We start from the raw sequence: 21,954 nt of genomic DNA on the forward strand, positions 1-21,954 counted from the left end.
ATTGTCCCAACATATGGGGTGAAAGTAAACAATGTGGAAAAATGTGCGTAAACTTGAGCTAATAAATGCATATACAAATGTATAACCTGCCATCAGGTTAATCACAACATACACCAAAACAGCAACATGGTGTTTAATCTTCAGCCTCATGGTTACACAGTGTATGTCAGTGTTTATTGCCGCTAAGCTTGTGGTGGGTGGCTGCTCAACATTTACAGCTGAACACTGCCACCAAGAGGACACAATACTCCATTACACATGATCCTGTTGAGATTGTTTCTGTAGCAATCTGATGCAGACAGAACAGATTTCATAAAATAAGCCCACAACACACAGTATACGTTTATTTTGCAAGTTGCAGCAAATCAGATTTTAACACTTTTTCTTATTTTTTCTTACTTTGTGATCTTAAAACGATCACTTCTAACAAAACACCAGCAACGACAATAAAGTGAGTTAGGACAGCTGCCATACAGGCTCTTTGTTCACAATGTGAAATAATCCTCTTACTGAGTCTGTGAGGGCTGTGAAACAACTCCCGAGCGACTCAGCGCTGTAATTTCTATCTATAGTCACAATTAGTCTTCTGCTCACCTCGTGTGCCGCAGACGTGATATTAATCTCGGTGTCAAAATGAGCCAAGGCGAACACATTCGTACAGAACGGGGAGAGATTATTTCATTGATTGGGAGGGGGACGCAAATAACAGCAATAACAGACACGACACACACAAACTTATAAAACTTGCCTGATGGTAACTCTGAGCCATCTCATTTGACCCTGCGTTGAACTGTGCTCCACTTTTTCATTTAGTTATCCCTACATAACCTGCAAAAGACCCAAAGCAAAGCAAAGTTGCTTGAACTGCATGAACAGGCTGCTGAACACAGTAAAACATCAATGCATATGTATGTTGTCTATTGATTGTGGATTAAGCACGGGCATGGCGGATTTGTGCTGTTAGCTGATCACAAATGGGATTTCTATCTTCTTGTAGTTTTTCTACCAAAAGCCTTCCAGCATGGCTTAGAGAAGCACCAGCTTCGATATGCTCACATTCATTTTAAAGACAGACAAGACAAAGTTTAGCCATTATTTAGAAACAAATATGATTTCCTTTCTTGTCACAAGTTTCTACCCACATGGGGAAAAAATTTAAAAATATCAGTTATAGTTAACATTTGTTAACTATAACTGATATAACTTTTGGCAACGACCATATAATAGTCGGGGAAAAAAACACAATAAAGCATTATGAAGGGAAGCTGTTCATGTTTTTAGTTTACTGACTATCACCAACAGGCCGGGGCTAAATAGTAATGTTTCAAGCACAATTCTGTTTTTTTGCTTCATCTGACATTAATATCCAATCAGCATCTCATTACTGCTCCAGACAAACTGTTGGGAGCCTCATTTCTCAGCCACATTTCTGACATGTCGGATTTTTTTGATCAGCTGTCATGTGGTTCTCTTGATTATCCGAAACCCTCATGCCTGTTTTCTGAGGCATGTGTGAAGTGATGAGCAAGAGAATGTGAGCATGACCACAGTCGTCTGGTGTGGACAGGAAAACGTCGCGTGCAGCCAAGTTGTGGCAACCGCACACATGCTTGTTTTTGCCATTTCCTTCTGAAAACACAATAAACACTTCTTTATGTTTCAAGTCTTTGTACACATGTTTGGCCCACGGGGCGATCAAAGCAGCGCAATTCTGTCTCGGTAGCATAACTGCTGCTAAAGAACACAAACTAAACTTATATACTTCCTCACTCCCTGTCTTTTGTTGACACTGGTCGTTGACAAACTCTCAAAAACCGGAAAAAAAACCTTCTGATCGCCCCAGGGGAGGCGACTCATCAGTTTGTGACTTGACATTTGGGCATCAATCATGTGCTTCACTGTCACAGTTTCATTTGAAGGTTATAAAGATTTTTAAATCTTCACAGTGTCCGTGTCATTTGATGCTTTGTTAAATTGTCTATTTTGATGCCAATGACTTTAAATGTTCATGCAGTTTCACAACAGAGTTGAATTTTCCGATTCTGTTTCAACAGCTGAAGTCCTTGAGGTTTGTTGGTTAACTGTAACACCTGATCATTACAACCTTTAATGGAGGTTCTTTCTATGCAGCTCACAGGTGAAAAGAAAAATATTACCCTGACCTAAGGGGAAGTGGTGGCTGAGAGGTGAGAGAAGCGGGTTTGTGGTTTGTTGACAGGTTTCTGCCGTGGCTCCCAGAGCAAGGCCTTTGACCCCAGCTACTCGCCGGACACCACAACATGGCTGCCCACTACTCCTGGGACGTGTAACCAAGGTCGACCGCAATTAAGGTTATTGGCAGAGAAATAATTTCCCCAGGAGGAATGATACAGTATGCTTGTTAACCTGCTACTAAGAGAATTTTGTGTATTTTTTCACAAGTGTGACTCTTTATGGTATTTAGCAGCGTAACAGAGCTTTCCCCATGTACTCACTTATTACAGCGATTTCCACAATGAGCCCGGCCGCAGATGACGATCTCACATTTGTAACATGCTGTCGAAAACACCCGACTAATATGCAATAAATGCCGGATATTGAAGTTATCTTGGCAGAAGGGGCAGAAGCACTCACTCATTGCACATTTCTAACAATTCTACAGCTTTGAAATCAAAATACACCAAGTGTCCATGTCACAACGGGGTTAAACATCTTTTTATTAATGCCCCGTCAGCTCAATTCCACCAAGCAAATTAAACAACCACGTTTTCTGTAGTCAGAGTGTTAGTACCCTTTCCCTGTCCTCTCTTTTGTCCTGATTGGCCCACGTCCACTGCAGTGGACAGAATAAACTGACCTGGTTTTAGGGAATCTCAGTGTGGGCAGAATACAAAGAGAACAAGGTCTGTTATGGAGGAAATACTGTGACTCAGCACACACGCTATCTAATTCTACTTGGTTAAACATCACAGTTTCACTACACACTGAACAAATATGCAGTTCATACTGACCATTTTCTAGACTAATTAGGCAAACGTTCTCTATCTGGAAAGTATGTCTCTTTATTTTATTAAAATTAATTAAAATCATTTTTTTGTTGTGAGAGTTTAAACCCGTGGGATGCTCATTTTGCCCAAAATAAAATTACCAGAAAATGACAGCGTTTCTCAACTTTAGAGAAAGATGCAGGTTTTATATGGCAAAGAAATATTTAAAACTGCTGAATTGATCCCAGAGAGATGGCTGCATATTGGTAAATTGTTGCAGTGAAAGCATTTTGTTGCACCACTTTGTGCAGTGTATTCAAACTAAAATGTGTACAACCTTTAAAACTCATAATTTCTCTCAGTGAGCATATTAGTCTTCCACTAATTCTTGCAAGAAATAGTCACATATTTCAAAGTTTAATGCCTTACTATCCACACATATGTGGTGACACACACACTCTCTTAGAGAAAATCCAGGTTGTGCTCATTCCCACCTTTTATGGTGACGACTCCTCTGCAGAAGCGTCTGAAATCGATCCTCTGTCCAGCTCCTTCACCTGAGGGAAAATATAGAGAAACCATGATGGGTGCTGCATGATAGTTTCAAACGGGCTTCTCACTGCACAGCGAAATGAGTCTCTAATGAGCTGAATCTACCAAGCTCAGATGATGTGTGCTCCAAACGGACACAAATACACCACAAGTAATTTGAAATAAAAAAAACATTGCTCGAGTGTAGTATATGGTATCTGGGGGTCAATGTGCAGCCTCTGGTTATACACAGTGAGAGAACAGTTTATGTGAATAAATTACTCATTTTGCCGAGTGCTCTCACAATGAGAATTTCATCATTTATTTTGCAGCAACATGCATTTTAATGTGGCATTTCCACTGCGCTCAGCTGATGACCTACAACAAACGTGAACAGGATTTTACAGGCAGCTATTGAGCTTGCGGCCTCGCGGGATTTAACGAGCATGTTTATATGTTGGAAACAAAAATTCCCTCAATGCTGATAGAAGAGGAGGCGATGTAGAAGGAGAGTGTTAAATATGTTAGAGCAGCCAATAGTGAAGCTGTGAAGATACAAACCTCAGTGTTGCTGCACACAGAGCAAATTAATGCTCAATGTTTAGGTTTGGGAAATGTTAACATACATATGTTGCCGCAGGATAAAATTAGTCATTTGTGGTATGAGGAGGAAACGCTGAAAAAACTGCAAAACAACAAACGGTTGCATTATGACATTCGGCTCCAGCCAGCCCCACTGAGTTATTCTCTATATTCTCTAAATGATCTATTCAAATAACGATAAAATGTGACGTGGTCATTGAAATCACTGCTATCCACATTGACTTAGATTGTTAAATTCATGACCACACCTCAGTTACGGCAGAAGAAATATGAAACATGCAGAAGTGATATTTTAGTCTGCAAAACGTCAAACATCCTCTTTAATGTAATAAAATGTGAACCAACATTACAAGACACGTCGTCCTCAGCTGAACAACTTTACAGCTCTCAAGCCATAATATTAGAATCACTAAGAGGCAGAAGTGCCAAACATATTCACATTTTTCACCGAAGTAGAAATACAGATACTTGTGCATAAAGATTTTTGTTCATCTGTTTATTCGTTCATTTATTTATTTATTTCCAAACATGTAAATTTATTTATTTTTGACTTAAGTCCAAGATTCTTTTAAAGGCATCATGAACATTTTTCTTGGTGATGGTGAAAGCCATTGTAACACTAGATAGATAAATAAACACAGGCAATATCGTGGCTGGATGAATAAATAACATACACTATAAACTCAATTTAAAACTTATTTTCCGAAAGGATTGTCATTTTTCAAACGGAAACAATAAGACTTGGAATCCAATCAACATTGAACTACAACCCGATAACTTTCAAACTCAACCTCATTCAAACGATAGATACTTCAGTTCAGACGCCCGAAAAATCTTTTTGTAGACAGTCAACAAGTTCATGTCCATGTTTGACAGCACCAGCACCACCCAGGAAATATCAGAACTGGATAATGTAGCAATTAAAAACAGGTGGCTTGGTCCGATCAATCACTTCTTCTTTCACATTGTGTGGACGGACGGATGTGTTTATAACCTGGGACATTAAACCAGGATGATTAGAAGAATGGGAGTCAGTGTGACTATGGGAGATACTGTACCGGGACATTTTATGTCAATGTCATTGATTCCTTGGTTGTTTAGCCACCAGCCAAGCATTGCTGCCGACTACGTCCTTTCATTGTAACCGAATTCCGTGATGGCGATGGAAGTTCATCGGCAGGATAATCTTGGTGTGAGATATCATCTTTAGAGGTGGAGTGGAGGTTCTACCTCAATCAATTAGGGCTATTTTGTAGGGTGCCCTATACAATAATAAGCAGGTGGTCACGTTGTAAAGACTGACTGGATCATTTGTTGATAAAAACAGGGCACTATTAGTGAATCGAAATAAGCTTTAAAAGTCATACGTTCCTCTACAAGATTCCCACAAGCCCACATTATTGTTTGTGGCTCATCTTTGGTTTTAAGGACAGAGAGAAGGGGAAAGAAAAGCTTCAAGAACTGGAGGATCATCTGTGCACGTTTGCATGCGGCTGCACAATGGGGAGAGACAGTCACCAAGTGTGTGCACAGCAGTAGGTCAGGCTGTGAGAGAGAAGCTTGTGGGATTTCTTCATATAGGACAGCAACATAAAAGGATGACACATCCAGTGTAACCAAAAAACAGGTTGCTTTGTCAACCTACAGTGAATGAGATATTACAAAATGAGTGGGAGTTATGTTGTTATGTGTTTCTTTATGTGTTCAACCGGAAAACAAATGCAGTTTTCCAGAGTCTCACCCTCATAAACGGAAAATTGAAATAAACCTAATAAACAGAGATTAGAACTCGATAACCTTTAATAGCATAATACTGCAAAGTCTGTAATGTAGTACGTTATACTGTATAGGATGCAGGTGAATTCTAAACTGCATCCAATTCACGCTATGAACCATTTCCCAGGTCAAAAAGAAAACAGCTTCCCCCAGGAGCTAATCAGTGCCTCCACCATGTTCCTGCAGAGGAGCAACATAACGCTGGGGAGCCAATCAAAGACACTGTTCAATTATTCTGACATGCAATGAGGCTCTGGGGATTCCTGCAGGAAGAGGAAAGAAAAAAAAAAAACCTCTCGATCACAGCATAGCTGTTTTAGGGTTACAGAGTCTGATTTAATCATATCAGCTAATGTTTTGAGGCTTAAAATTTGATTTGTTTTTCTCCTGACCACCTCGTGCTCATGTTTGGTTTCACTTTAAGAACGACCTTGCAGCATCGCACATTTTCTATCCAGTTGTGGCTCTCCTTCTCAACAGCCACTCCTGTAAATACTTTCTTGCTGATAAATGATCCCGACTTATTTTACCTGCTGTTGTTATTGGAGCTGCAAGTGTTTAGCTTCATTAATAAGTGATAGAAAAGAAAATCTGCAAGAGACTTAATGTCCAAATAGGAATTGAAAAGTGTTGTTAAAGCATGCACAAAATAATTCATAGACTGTTGGATTGGTGACAAATGACAAATTAATAACCAATAAAAAATATACCCAACTGTTTATATGAATTTCCGGCCAACTGCTGGGTCAATTATTAATAATCTTATCTATTTTAGTATATGATATGTCCTCCTTCTGGTTCATATGTCACTTTAAAATTGATGGATATTTTCTTTCTTAACTCCCGCCTCCTTAGGGCACCGCAGTAGATCATCTGCTTCTATCCAACACTACTCCCCGCCTCCTCTGCATTGTGCCAAACAACTCTTCCCCACACCGAGCTCATTTAAGAGGGAGGTCTCAGTTATGTTAAGTCTCAATGTATACCACCGCAGTGTTGAAAACCAATCCTTCCATCTTCTAGACCGCTTTGCCATTTTAAGAGTGAGGGGCCGGATACAACATGGACATGTCAAAACCCAAACACAACAGGGGGGAACATGCAAACCCCACACAGAAAGACCCAGACCAGTATTTGAACCCATGGCCCGCTCACTGTGAGGCGAGAGCTCTAACCACTGCACCATCATGCATGAAAATGGGAATTAAAAATACTAATACTGTGGGTATGTGTGTGTGTGTTCACGCAGCCTCAGATTTGATTTTAAAATAATCTAGCTCCACCTAAGTGTATTAATGGAACATTTTTCTGAATTGCGCCAATTTACCACTCTAACTTTTAGTCTGATAAGTAAAATGTGGTGTCAGGTATTCTTGATTGACTGTCATTCTTGTATCCCTCACTGCTGTGGAACACAGAAATCCTTTCTGATTGACAATAATCGCCTCAGTATTCTTACCAATCAGCATAAAATTCCAAGCAAGATCTTCTTGTGGAGCTTTTCCTCCCATAGTTCTGTAAAAAACATTAATTGAGACGTTTTATTGAGGCCTAATACAGCATCTTAAAACCAGTTCCTCTGTTTAACATTGCATAAAAACGCATCGAGCTTTCCTTACATTCTCCTCCTCCTGCAGGTGTTCGGGGCGGATAAAACCGTCCGAGTGCGAGTCACAGGCGATTTAAAGCTCTTTCTCTTTCTCTTTCTTCACAAATGTCACCACATGTATCGATTCAGAAATGCGACTTTCGTCCATCGTTAACCTTATTATTGTGTTCCTAAGTTTATTTTCCTTGGTGTGACCTGCATCCTGCCCGTGTTGTTGCGAAGAGGCTCGTGCTGTGCGCGTGCTCCAAACACGTCTTCAAACCTGCCGGATAAAAAAAAAACAACTACATTTAACTCAAAACAAAAAACACTTTAAAGTTCTCAAATTCAATTTTTTTTTAAGAATTTTTGAATATTTATAAGGAAAACACGTTAACTGACTTTCGAAAAGGAAAAATATTAGTTTATCTTTGAGTTCGAATTGAATGAACCTCAAGCTGCAGGGACCGTCCAAAAAGGGCAACAATGCATTAAAAAAAGAAAAAGAAAAGAAAAGTAAAAAAAAATCTAATAAATAATAATAACAAAATAATAATAATAATAATAATAATAATAATAATAATAATAATAATAATAATAATAATGATAATACATTTTCTAGTTCCAGGTTGGGCATATTCTACATATGAGTTTTCTTTGAAAACTGGAAATGAACTCATGTGAGATTGACAAACAAATCTCATTGAACTCACAAAATATCAAAACACAAATTCTGAGATTGACTCACACACACACACACACACACACACACGCACACACACACACACACACACACTTTCTCTCTCTATGTCTCTCCAGATACAATCATTTTCTTCAATCATAAAACAAATGTAATCATGTAAGAAAGTTAAAAAAAAAAAGAAAAAAGATGAAGAAGAAGAAGAAGAAGACTTCTCCTGAATATCCCCACTGGGAAAATGACAGTATTTTTTGAGTGATTTGGGTCCCTCCACATTCAATAAGAATTACAATATAGAGATTTCTTTGTACCTTGTTTCGGGTTTGTACTTTATTGACAGTCCCTGCAAATTGTAGCTCCGTTAACTGTGAGCCTGACGTCTTTGAAATCCCACTGGTTTTAGCTTGTCATCTATCTTACAGAGCCCTTGAAATATATCGTTTGTAATTTCGTAGTTCGGTGATGATGTGGGATGTACAAATCCAACCCTTCATATTTTCCTGTTTACTCAGTGCTCGTGCCACTCACACAGGAGCGCGTGGAGGCATGCTGAGTGATGCATGTGGTTTTCCCCTCTTTGCACTGTGTTTAGAAAAGAGGACATGAGGATCTCCTACAACAACAGCTGGTGAATCCTCTACTTCCTCTTCAGCTTTTAGATTTTTGTTTATTTTTTTATTCACCCCTCCTCCAGAATAACATATGTTTTCCTATTTTTAAAAAGCCCCAAAAGTCTATTAAAGGCATAATGGTGATTGAAATACTTTTTCAATAATAACGTTTTGTTACCATAATTGATGTTAGACCACAACACTACATGCTGCCAAAAAACAAATTAACAAAAAACAACAACAAAGAAAAAACAACTGTTCTGTCTCAACATTGATATAAATATGCAAAATGACCTCATAAAGCAAGGTGGATAGTTTGTTTGTCTGTATTCATTTAATACAAGTCTTCATTTTTTAAAACAGGTGCAGAAACACACCACTTTCATCCAAAGTAGAACAGAAAAGCTTCAAAGTACTCCTAATTATTTAAACTAATCAACTTGATTAAATAACTCAACAAAAGCACTAAAACAAACCGAGGGAACAATAAATATGTTAACTGGGCCAAACCCAAGACATCTAAAAAAGTATAGTCTGCTTTGGCAAGATTTTAGTCTTCATGATTGTATAATATATTGTTTCAGTTTTCTTGTTTTATTTGTTATTTCATGCTGTTGTAAGTGATCTACATTTGTACATCTGTCCATTTAGTATCCCTTAAGTACTTGCTGTTTAAACGCATATCAAGTTGAAAAGTTGATCAGGCTGTTATCTCAGCTTCACCTTTGTCTCCTGTCCTATTATTTACGATAGGTTTAGGAAACTGAACGATACAACACAATAGTTGGTCCAGTAGTTTTGCCTTGTAGAAGATTCTAATGTTCAGTTTTGTTTAGAATTGTCCTCGACTGCTCATATAAACAGAGTATAACTTCTTGGTTTTTGACAGAGTGACAAAAACCTTGTAGAGAGATGTTGAATGCCTTCACTCGCATTCTCAAAGGTGGCCCACGATGTGTATGTAAACTACTTGAGTTTCGTAGCTTAGGTAACCTCATACTCTAAGGTGGCCAAGTATGTAAATTATTTACAATACTGCCTCCAAAAACGCTTAATGGAATGTATTCACATGGTGCAGCTGACCACTTCAGCTCCTCAGTCTCCATGTGCTTCACATAATAAGTCACATTCACCCATTCACTCACACAGGCTCATGTGACATCTGCCTTGCAATACAAACACAACTTCAAGAAACTTGGGCTTCAGCTTCTTGACTCATGAAAAAACAAGATAGTGGACTGAACTGGAGGATTACATTGTGACCTTCTCCACTAAGTTGTTCCCAAACCAGTGTGTGGACTTGTTGCGCTGCCCCACATTTCAGTTTCATTTAAAGATTCCAAAGAAATCCTCCCAAAAACATCACCGCAGTTTCAGCACACATCCCAGTTGTAAACCTGTGTTTCCCTGCATTAAATCCACGATGAGGCCCGCAGGCAAGCAGATTGAGTGAAAAGCACCGGACTCTGAGAGGGAGAAAGTGTAAGAAGTGTAAACACAAGGAGAGTCATCAGGTTATCAAACACCTTCCTGCAGGTGGAGGTCAGGTGATCGGACAGGTGTCCAGTGACACCTGGTGGACAGATGTAGCACAACAGAAAGAAGGTTCATAAGATATTTGATAGCAACAATAACGTCCATAAGTCATGATGGGTGAAATCAAACTTTCAGCATGACTCTGATTTCATTATATCACAAAAACAATTTCACTCATGTCTATTTGCAATTGTCATTTAATTTTCTTTTTCTTTTTTTTTTTAAAGACAAGTAATTGTCCATCCAGTGGCAAGATAGGAAATGTTTTCTGTGGCGATGGAAAAAACATTTTCTTTTCGAGTTGTGAGTTTCAGTGTGATGCAGCCAGCTATTCATGCTCATCATACCACACGGCCGACCAGTTTACTCCAAAAAAGGAAGCATGTTTACAGGTTTTACTTCCTCCATCACAGCCTTCAAGAGGATGTCATATGCATTAAGAAAACATAGAGAGGAAGAGAGAGAGAGAGAGAGAGAGAGAGAGAGAGAGAGAGAGAGAGAGAGAGAGAGCGAAGTCTTTGCTTGTAAGTGCTTTCTTTACTCCAGTCTTTTTCCTCTTGTGTCAAGGATGCCGGTTGTGTGCGTTGAACGATCACCCTGGATATATGCTCTTATACTTAATATCTTACAGCTCTGGGGTGAGTATAACAAAGTATTTCTGTTTATCGTTACATTGTTTATTGATTTTTGAATCACACCGATGAATACAATATAATTGAATATAGATTCATAGTTTTTATGGATGGTGACAAAAAGAAGGAAAATAACACTCAGACGTCAAATCAGTTTTTGCTGTGAATGTACTGTACATTAATGTTGCTTTTTGTTTTGAGTTTCCACTATAGTTTCCCACTAAAATCATCACCTGAGTACAGAACTCGAGCCACAGCATGAAGCAACAGCAGCAGGGTGTTCACACACCTTCTGTTGCTCCATTTCATTTCAATAGAAACTTCTGTAAAACATCTGATGCCTGTCACTCTCACACACACACACACACACGCACGCACGCACGCACGCACGCACACACGCACGCACGCACACACACGCACGCGCACACACGCACACACACCCACACACACACACACACCCACACACACACATATAATTTAGCATTCTTTTTCTGTAGGAAGACTTTCGGCAACCACTTCCTCTCCCACTCTTCCTGCACCTACGCTGGACATCTATATGAGGTCAGAGGACGCAGTGGTCCTGGTCTGTAGAGTCCCCAAGACTCACTATGGGTTTGTGTTTAAGTTGTACCAGGAAAGAGATGAGGTAACTTCACGTTATTGCTTTTTAATGTACTTCTGACATTCCTTAGACATTCTGTGATCTCATTGCTGTTCCTTTCTTTTCTTCCTTCAATGAGGTGGACGTTTTAAACCTGCAAACAGGTACAAACGAGGTTCAATTCACTGTAACAATAAAGGAATCAGATCCAGGCCCACGCAGACTTTTCTGTTGTCTGTACAAAAACCAGGAGGGGATCTACAGTGGGTTCAGTCCCTACTTGCAGCTGGAGCAGCAAACTGGTTTGTATACTCCTAATAGACATATAGTCTGAGAGCACTTCTCCATGTGATTATGCGCCTGGAATGTTTTGACCTGCACAGATTATGAACAGAAATAAGTCGAGCTTCGTTAAGAAGTAAATAATTGGAGGAATCCACACGGGCACTGGGAGAACATGCAATCTCAACACAGTTAAGCCCAGCTGGAAATCAAACCAAGGTGCTATTTGAAGTGCAAACAACTACATTACTATGCTGTATATGTATATTTAAAAAAACAAATACATTTTCCATGACAAATAGAGAGAATCAATGTGACCCTTGGTCGTTGTCATAGGTTGAATCGGGTGTAATCTGAGCTGTTGCTTCACATTCATTTCAGTGAGAAACAATTGAAGAGTCGGTCAGGACAGTTTACAGCCTCAAGTGATTTCACAAGCGGTATTAAAGAAAATAAACACTCCCATCCGCTCAACTTCTGCACACTGCTGCATGCAGGTGCTCTCTGTGGTCTCTTATTGTCCTTGGCTCTGTGGGTGTGTATCGTTGGAGTTACATCCTGCACTTCATATAGAAACCACACACCCACTCACACAGACAAAAAAAAAAAAAAAAAAACCTCATCAAACACAGTGTGTACTGGCTTCTCCTGCTGACGGTTACAAAGGGAAGCTTGACAAGTGGTTTAGCAAACCGAGGCTGTTGATTTCATTTAACCATGATTTTTTGGAGGGGAGGGAGATATACTGTAGCTTTTAAAACATTTAAGCCACACAATGATTTGTCTCTGTGCCTGATGAGGTAGGCCCACAAAGATATCGACCCAAAAGGCAAAGCTGTAACAAACACGATCTTAATTCAATGATCAATCTAAAAACAACAGTCTCCGTCTGTGTCAGTCTGAGGGCTGTTTGCCTTCTCCACCTTCCAGTAAAGATAAGCAAGTTACTGTGTGTGATCAGTGTGTTATCAGATATTTTGTGCAGAGGAGATGCTGACACCCCTCTGGGGAGAGGAGGCTTCTTGATTGAACCTATTGCAGTCCGGTGCAGTTTTAAACATGTTTACGTTCCCACTGGGTTCTGGTTTCCACCCACACTCTAAAGTCACACATATGAAGTTAACTGATGACTTTAAAATGACCTTAAATATGAACGTGAGTGTGTGATTGTCCCTCTGCTTGCCCTCTGATGGACTGTCTATTGTGCGACCTTACAGTTTTTTTTCCCTTTTGGTTTCACAGATGCCGCCCCTACTTATTCATCTCTCCAACCTCCCGTGTTGTCTGTGGAGCCACCTTCAGGTGTGGTTAAGTGTGGCGACACGCTGACCTTCAGCTGCACAGTCCCCACTCACGCGCCCTACTTACAGTCACAGTCCAACAGACCGCTGACCTTCCTTCTGCTGAGGACCCCGGAGCAAGCAGGGGGGACATCTGTCGTCCTGGAGCCTCCAGCTAGTCAGGTGTCAAACCCTGAACCGCAGCCTGGAGTCTTCACTGTGGGGCCAGTGAGGCCGGGAGAGGAGGGCGGGTACAGCTGCATCTACCAGATCACCAAGAGGAGGAGGCTGGTCAATTCCACTGCCAGCAACGTGGTGAAAATCACCATTACTGGTAAGGATGCTCGAGAGGAAACACAATCTAATTAAGAGATTTCATGCGCTTACGTTTTCACTTTTTGAAAGTTGATATTTTGTTTTTTGGTAATTGTCAAAAATGTTTTTATACACAGTATTTTAGTAATAAATCTTCAAAAGGATTGACATGAAATGAATAACAAGGAGTCGTTGAAATATTAAGTAGTGTATTGACTACTTATACTTACATCTTCAAGTATGTGATTTTACACAGTTTTACCATTAACTCACTGAGCTAGTTTTAAAATGACACGTCTTGTCCGAGTGTGCAATTTGACATCACAGTCAAAACCCTTTCGTCAATATCAAAGTTTGTTTTAACAGAGAAATGTCACTATTTCGTTATTTGACAGAAATGTGCTTTGAACTTAAATTCATGTTTTTGACAATGTGGATAAAAGGTAAATAAGGAGTATTTTTAAAGACTACCTTGTACTTTTCGTCAGCAGTACTTTCACTTGCGATTTAATAGAATTTAGCAAGTTGTGTTTGAGGGTAGATTTTTCTGAATTCATTCCACCTCTGCGGATAACATTATCAAGTTGTAGATGTATGCGATAGATTTAATGACAGTTCAGTACCACTTGTCACGATGTTCTCCTCCCTCAGACATGCTGCCTGTGCCGACCCTCGTTCTCCAGAAGCAGACAGATGTGTGGCATTTGCTCTGCACCGGTTCTCCTGCATACCCCGGCGCTGCCTTCTCCCTCTACCTCACGGATAACGAACATCCCATCGACACGCAACGTGCCAAACTCATCCGACACCAAGCGACCTTCCCCGTGCCCGTCCAGGACGCTGCGGTGGCTCGGTACCAGTGCCAGTACAGCGTGTTGCTGGGAGAGAATTGGAGCCAGTCTGGACGGAGCCTCCCGCTGACTCTGAGCAAAGGTAAGGACCTGCAGTGGGACTGGATGTGACCGATTTCATATGAAGGAAATATGACTCTGTCTTTGTGTTTCAACTTTCAGAAGTTCCCCCTTCATCACCATCAGGTAGGCTTATGATGAGTGCATGGCATTATTCAGACATCTCAGAACAAAGGCTGTAGATACAGACGCATTGAATGTCACAATAAGTAAAGCACATTATGTCTCCCAAAGGTGTTTGCATGTACTAATAAAGCCGGTGTGATCTCTGCAGGTCCGTCAGGTATTGACTGGCCTCTGATTCTGGGCTCCTTCTCCACCGTGGTTTTGTTCGTCTCTTCGTTTGCTCTTCTAGCCATGTTGGCCCACAGGAAAGGTATTTCACATACAAATTTCTGCTTTTTTTTGTATTTTGTTTTACACATATTCTCTTGCTGGTTTGAAAGAACTTCTATGTGAACGTGTTTCTTTCCTCTATGTCTTCTCTTCTTCTTAAAGTAAAAGCAGCAGCACGGGAGAAGAAGAGAAGGTATTGTTCGTTCCTCCTGTAATTGGCTTCAGTTTATGCCCAAACTAGAACAAGACTCTTGCCATCTTTAGCAACCTGTCTGTCTAATGACGGGATGCTTGACTGGTTCTCAGAATGGATATTGCCGTGTTAATCATGTTGCCCTGTTTCAGACAGGAGGCCCAGTTCTGGACTCAAGTTCATGCCAAGGACCATGTTGTCGGTGAGCTTCTTTTCAGAAAATCACAACTTTTCAATTTCCAGCTGTTTTTCTTCACTTTTTGTTTTCTCCTGTTTTTGTTTTGCTGATTTTCAGATCTTACACTCCGGCGTACAAGTTTCACTCAGGTAAATAATAATCACCTCCACAATCTTAAATTCTGAATTAAAATGTACAAACTCTTCATGAAGCATGATGAGTTGAATTAGGAATTGACTTTTGAAATTTTGAAGGCATTGGCACCGAAGGCATCTTAGATAATGTCACACGTTGTCAAATGTTACACCCATCTGCTTTCTTTTCTTGGTTTTATGCCTGGTTTGCTCGACTTTGGCTGAGCTACAGAAGTGCCGATCCTTTCACCATAAATATAGCTGCTTGATCGCTGAGCAGTCGCTGTATTTTCAACTTGCCTTGGTGACCATAATCTGTTAGTGGTAATAATGATTTCTCTGGATCAGTTATCCTTTTTATGAAGGTTGCGTGTTTAATGGCCTGTTGACACACATATTCATAAAGCCCCAGGTTATATTCATCAGGCAAAAAATGGCTAATGGGAGTTAATGATTTCTCCTGCCGTGGGGCTGTACATCAGTGTTACCTTTAAAAGGCACGTGATTCAAACTTGAATAAAACAGTTCAATGAACGTTATGGAAGCATGGAGACAAGGTTAAAGTTTTTGTGGGAATTGCTGATTGACATTTGGTGTTTGTCTTAAAATTATGCTGGGCTCATGTTGAATATAATGAGGTAGAATGACTGTGAACAAAATATTTGTTAGTGCATTCAGTCTCATGTGTGTTCGTGGTTTAAATAACAAATGAGACAATGTAGAGTATCCCGATTTGCTTATTATTACTTATGTTATTTCCATGAAATCCCGAACCGAACCTGGACCATCCCGTTCCATCCCTGCACTTTTTGGCTTAAATCTCTCAACTTCATCAAGATACAATTTATACAGAACCTTTAAAAAATGTAAACCATTGCAGTGGCAAAACCTTTCAGAGGATTTCTATAGAGAAATGAGGGTCATTTATGAAGGTAGGAAAGGTGGGAAATTGAGTTAGAAGGGGGCTCTCAGAGAACGCTGACACTGGCTCATATCAATATCAATATCATGAAATTCCTTTACTTAATGTTGTTTGCAACAATGACATTATTGACCCTTGATATTTCTTTGACATTCACATTTTTGCGGTAGTTTCACCTACAAAACAACAACACATTTCACTGCTCCCTTTGCAATAAACACACATGCACATCGAGACTCATAACGTTGCCGATCATCAACCCCCCCCCCCCCCCCCCATCCCCACCCACCACCACCCTACACCCCCTACACCCCAAACCCATTGCCAACTCAAACCCGTACACCCAGTGCTCCTCATTAGTGCTGTTGTGCAGTGTTTGAACATGGTTCTCATTAGTTATAATCACTTTCATTAATTAGCTTGATGAAGGGTTCTCCTCCGACTAAAGGTTCTCTCCAGGCTCTCTTTTCTCGTGCTGGTTGCCGGTACAGAGGAGCCATTGGAGGGGGCAGAATACAGCCTCAATCAGCTGATTAAAAAAAAAAGAACCCAGTATCAAACAAACAGAAGTCTGAGTACTAATTTGGTTCAGTTCCAGTATTCTTCTCTTTTTGGATTTCTTGCCACGTAATTAAAGCTTCCAGCAGAACGTTATACTTGTCACAATGTGTTTTCGTGCAGCGGGGAGTATTTCTTCACATGTAGAAAAGTTGAACAAAGGCCTTACTTCAGGGTTGTCCAGTCTATTTGATACCTCTGATCGAAGTGATATAATTAAACAGAAATATTACATCAATTTAGCCACAACATTATGACTGAGAGGTAAAGTGAATAACACGGATTATGTCTTTGGCATATCATCTGTTAGTGGATGGGAAATCTCTGCACGCTGCAACTCAACATGTTTTTCCTTAATATGAAGCCACTTCAGTGAGAAGGTTCGAGGTATTGAAGGTGGGAGAAAGAAGTAAATAATCCATCCTCCGATGTTTGACAAACAATCAATAGTTTGAGGATCACAAGCAATAACATCCAAAATTATGCCAGTAAATCTTTTTGAAGGAACTTTGGTCCTGTGGGACATAAAAAGCCAAACAACAAATTCAGACAAGGGAATGAAAGAAAAATAAAATAATCATAGATAATTCTTTAATGCTGAAAATATATATGCATACACACCATCAGTGCTCACAAGTGTGTGAAAAGTGGATTTTGCAGAAGACACTTGTGAGGTACTAGGGCGTTGGAAAAAGGTGTGATTAAGGAGATAGTAGGTCATGGAATATCTCTTGTGCTATATTTAGCCACTCTCCCAAAATGTTGAGTAGCTGGCGATTATTTCCCCAGTAGCCTGAAACCATATTTAGCAGAAAAAGCACGAGCAGGATGTGAACTATGTTACAGGATATTAGATCGAGCTCAGATCTTTAATTGCTTGTCTCCATTTGTTTGTTTGCATGCAGGAGTGTGTCAGCGGGAGCGCCGAAACAGCGTCCAGATCCCCCCTGTGGAACTCGCTCTCCACGTTCACAAGCCCCATCTATTAGAAATGTTTGCTCTCTCCTTCTGTCTCTTTCTCTCTCTCTCCCTCCCTCCGTGTATACTTTATCATAGTTTATCAGTGTAGCATCAGGTGGACTGCCACAGCATGACAGGAAAAACCGTTTCCTCACTCGTTGTTTCATCTTCGCTCCAGTTGTACAATTTCACAGGATATGATGAATGTTTGAACCTACATTTACCTGAGCCAGTGAAACTAAATACAGAATTGATGATGTAGATGATGATGTAGATGATGATGATGATGATGATGATGATGATGATTGCCAACCTTGAATGTGAGACGTTTGGTGGCCTTGGAAAAGAAAAGTGTGACAAAACATTGTGTACTCTCCACAGTTTTCACCAATAACACAAGGTCCTCATCTCCAGACGCAGAGGCTCCAGATGTTCCTGGAGGAAGTGGGGAAATGTCCCCCTCTTGCTGATTAACTTTGGTTGCAGACTTGATCAAATCTACCCATGTCATAACAATTAATACTACTTCACAAGCAGACTGTTCAAAATATATAGTTGAAAATTATTTGTAGCACCAGCGGTGGAACAACAAAGCCATGACCTAAAGGTGGAGACTGCAGACAAGAACAGTTCCACACCAGCAATTTAATTTCAAACCTTTTGGGAAGTAGATATAAACCAACTTAATCATAATGCCAGCAATGTTTGACCACCCATCCATCCATCCATCCATCCATCCATCCATCCATCCATCCATCCATCCATCCATCCATCCACCCATCCACCCATCCATCCAACCATCCATCCACCCATCCATCCATCCATCCATCCATCCATCCATCCATCCATCCATCCATCCATCCACCCATCCATCCATCCATCCATCCATCCATCCATCCACCCATCCATCCATCCATCCATCCATTAACGTGGGAACAAATGCAACACGCTGGAATTTGGCGGGTGTAATTTTGCAGGGTACTCTGTAGAGGGCACTATCCGTGCACAGTTTCAATGAAAGAAAAAAACCTTGCAGAGCCAAATGAGAAGTGCCATTTATCAAGCTGCTTTCTTTTATAGTGACAGAACAGATCTTGTGTCGAGAAAAAATATTTTGACCTTGACATGCATGAAGTGTAAGGGTCATGAGTAAACCTACCGATTTCAAGAATCTATTTTCTGTACTGGGACAATGTCACAAGCACCAAACCCTCAAAGACATTGCTCAAGTCCTTGCATTATATTCCCGAGTGTGCAGGCTGATACTAAAGCACCCTGTAAAAGAAAGTAAAAGGGCTCAGGAGGGAGATACACCTCCCACCTGTTTATATGGTTTTTATAGAGACAATAACTCAGCCAAGACTGGCTGTCATTGTACTTCAGGAAGCCGTCTCTGTATTAACACAGAGTTTTATTACATTTACTGGCCTCGGCAGCAGTACTGAGCTGTCTCATCAGTGTCTGACTTGCACACAGGGAATACATTTATTCAATTTGAGCTCATACGCGCCAGAAAACACAGAAGAGACCGTGAGGCCGGACTCAGAGGAACATAAAGGTTGCAAAGGCTGCTTGATCTATCCAGCTCATTTTCATGTCTGAGTCATGGTTTCCAGGCATGCACAGCGGACACATTCTGCCGTTGGTAAGGGCAATGGCAAATCTCTTTAAGTAAAAGTGAAAAAAAAATACTAGGATACCTAAGGCAATGAGTTCAATATATTAAATATTGTAAGTAATGTTAGTTTGCACCCCCACTATGCTGACTTCTAGAAACCTAATCTCGTGTGGGTCTGAGTGCACAAGTGACACACTGAACTATGAGTCAGACTCGGATCAAAAGACATTTCTAATGTTAATATTCACAATAAAAAAATAAATAAAATTGCCCTTTTAATAACGACTAATGTGGAGTCAGCCCATGGCAATATCAGCAGCATTAGCAATTCATCTACAGTCTGAGAGTCGTGTCAGTGATTTTGGTTTTATAATTCAATTTAAAGTGATGTAGTCCACTCTGGATGCTGTACGGTGGTATTGTGTGTGTGTGTGTGTGTGTGTGTGTGTGTGTGTGTGTGTGTGTGTGTGTGTGTGTGTGTGTGTGTGTGTGTGTGTGTGTGTGTGTGTGTGTGTGTGTGTGTGTGTGTGTGTGTGTGTGTTTGCCCATGGTCAGCTGGGATTGCCTCCAGCGCCCCTGAATTGGACAAAGTGGTATATAGAAGATGGATGGATGGTAAATCCACTCCATTCATTTAGTACATCAGGCTTAAACCAAGTTGTTGTTGCAGCAATTCATCCTCTAATTATCCACAATAGATCAGGGCAAAGCATTATGCCATGGCTTTTGTTATTCTCTAAGTGCTTCAGACATTTTAACTAAAAACTTCAGGCCATCTGTCCAACGATACAACTAATTTAGTCATTTACAAAACCAGTACATTACAAGAATAGCATGTTTGATGATAACTGAGAGCAAGACAAATGATGTGAGGATAATCGTTTATGTAAAGTACACAGTGAATGTAGGTATCGAAGCCAACAGTGTGTTACTGTACCAAATATAATTTGATTTGGTTTCAGCAATTAAACAACTGTTCGTCAATATCATATCATATTATATGTATCATATTATTAAGAACCAATCTTGAGTATGACTGAATGATTTTGTAGTGAAAAGCAAACCTAAATATAATGATGTGTATATTGTTACCGTGATAAAGAAGTTGTCTGTTGCTTGTTAATGTTACTGGTAAAAATGTTCTCAGCTGACAGAGAGGTGATCTTTCCTACTTTATCTCTGTGGGACTTGTAAGAACCCTAAAAGCTATTAAATGTAAATGTGTTTAAAAAAAAAAAGAATAATTCTGATGGATGGTCTAACATTGAAATCTAGGCTTTATTGAACCTTTGTGACGAAGTGTGATTTTTTTCCCTCTCTTGTTGTTGCACATTCGGCTGAAATGATGATGTTATACCAGCCATCTGCCCATTTCTATCACTTTTGTGTTACTGTTGTTGGCGTGGATGCAAGAAAAGTAAAATAAATAGAAAAGCCATGGAGTTTTTCTGTATATAGGTCTGCTGCTCTTGAATGTACATACCTCTCTGCAGAGCTCCCAAATGCCCCCCCCCCCCCCCCCCCCCCCCCCCCCCCCCACACACACACACACACAAAAAACAACAACAGTTAAGTCAGATGGCTGCATGAACTGTGATAATGGAAACAAGTATACCAACAGATTATGTCTTTCATGGCTGCATTCACAGATAACATAGTATGGGTTGAGCTACTTTATATATATTTTAAAAGTGTATTTTATTACAGTAAAATAAAATACATTGAAATACAATACTTTGATTTGACGTTTTATTCTATTGGGACTGCCATATCGCACATTCCGTGATCTGCTGTCTCTTTCTGGATCTTGCTGTGTCTTTTCATGCCTGTGAGGGAAGGTAGGGCCTTTGTTTTCAACATGGAATGCACTTTTCTCTGCATCTTACTGTATGAAAAGTGCTCTATAAATGTGTGGTATAGTGTGTGGCTGTGTTTGACAAAGCACAGCCACACACTATAGCATTTCTAGACTGAAAGATCATTTGCAAAAACAAAGCTATTAATTATTACCATCAATTGGGGTGCGGCAAATGAATCACCATTACACAGCTGACTGCTCTTTAAAAACTGCTTCATTTTATTGTGTTGTGATGTCTCACTGCGATGTAGCTTTATAGTTTTAATCATGACAATGGACTGTATTTTTCACTGGACTTCATCCTATCCCGTCCACCTCCTTGATGTAAGAACCTTATAAATACATATGGTAGTTCTGTTTTATATGTTGTACATGTTTTATGTCAATGTTAAGCACAAATTTAATAATTTTTTTGAATGAATGACCAGTGGTCAACGTCTGTAAACAGTAGCAAAAACATTTTCATATTTTTCTGTAATTCACAACTTTTGCCATTCAAAAAATGTGTTAGAAAGAAGCAAAGTGTAAGAGTTAAAATGCCACACACCAAAAGAGGTTCACCCTCCCGATACCTACTGTCTCACACAATGCAGCTAAGATGGCCGTTTCAGACGGCTTATTAATAATGTCGAACACTTAGATTGTTGCAGCTCCACTATAACAATGTCATGGCAATGTCAGTGGGCTGCGTCCAGTCAGAATGAGGTGATGAATAATTCACAAGAGATTGGGAGGTCACTAAAGCATGATCCTATCCACACACACACACACACACACACACACACACACACACACACACACACACACACACACACACACACACACACACACACACACACACACACACACACACACACACAGCCAG

At 40.1% G+C, this 21,954-nt stretch overlaps 1 protein-coding gene across 1 annotated transcript; it reads left to right on the forward strand.

The window, feature by feature from the left end:
- The first annotated feature begins 10,759 nt into the window (after positions 1 to 10,759).
- LOC308110179 (uncharacterized protein) lies at positions 10,760 to 18,147 on the forward strand. The gene is made up of 11 exons (XM_080464323.1): positions 10,760 to 10,949; positions 11,441 to 11,589; positions 11,684 to 11,846; positions 13,069 to 13,440; positions 14,073 to 14,354; positions 14,435 to 14,458; positions 14,607 to 14,708; positions 14,831 to 14,861; positions 15,014 to 15,063; positions 15,157 to 15,188; positions 17,559 to 18,147. The coding sequence occupies exons 1-11, from the start codon at positions 10,880 to 10,882 to the stop codon at positions 17,640 to 17,642; spliced, it is 1,359 nt and encodes a 452-aa protein (XP_080320449.1). The 5' UTR covers positions 10,760 to 10,879; the 3' UTR covers positions 17,643 to 18,147.
- Positions 18,148 to 21,954: the final 3,807 nt, after the last annotated feature.

The sequence above is a fragment of the Lipophrys pholis genome (assembly GCF_963383615.2).
Source record: "Lipophrys pholis genome assembly, chromosome: 5".
NCBI classification, from domain to species: Eukaryota; Metazoa; Chordata; class Actinopteri; order Blenniiformes; family Blenniidae; genus Lipophrys; species Lipophrys pholis.

What these genes read in the sequence shown, in the direction of transcription:
- LOC308110179 (XM_080464323.1), top strand. Translation starts at nt 10,880, where the DNA reads ATGCCGGTTGTGTGCGTTGAACGATCACCCTGGATATATGCTCTTATA. An exon ending in TGTACCAGGAAAGAGATGAG is followed by an intron (nt 11,590 to 11,683) that starts GTAACTTCACGT and finishes TCCTTCAATGAG; the next exon opens with GTGGACGTTTTAAACCTGCA. An exon ending in CATGTTGGCCCACAGGAAAG is followed by an intron (nt 14,709 to 14,830) that starts GTATTTCACATA and finishes TTCTTCTTAAAG; the next exon opens with TAAAAGCAGCAGCACGGGAG.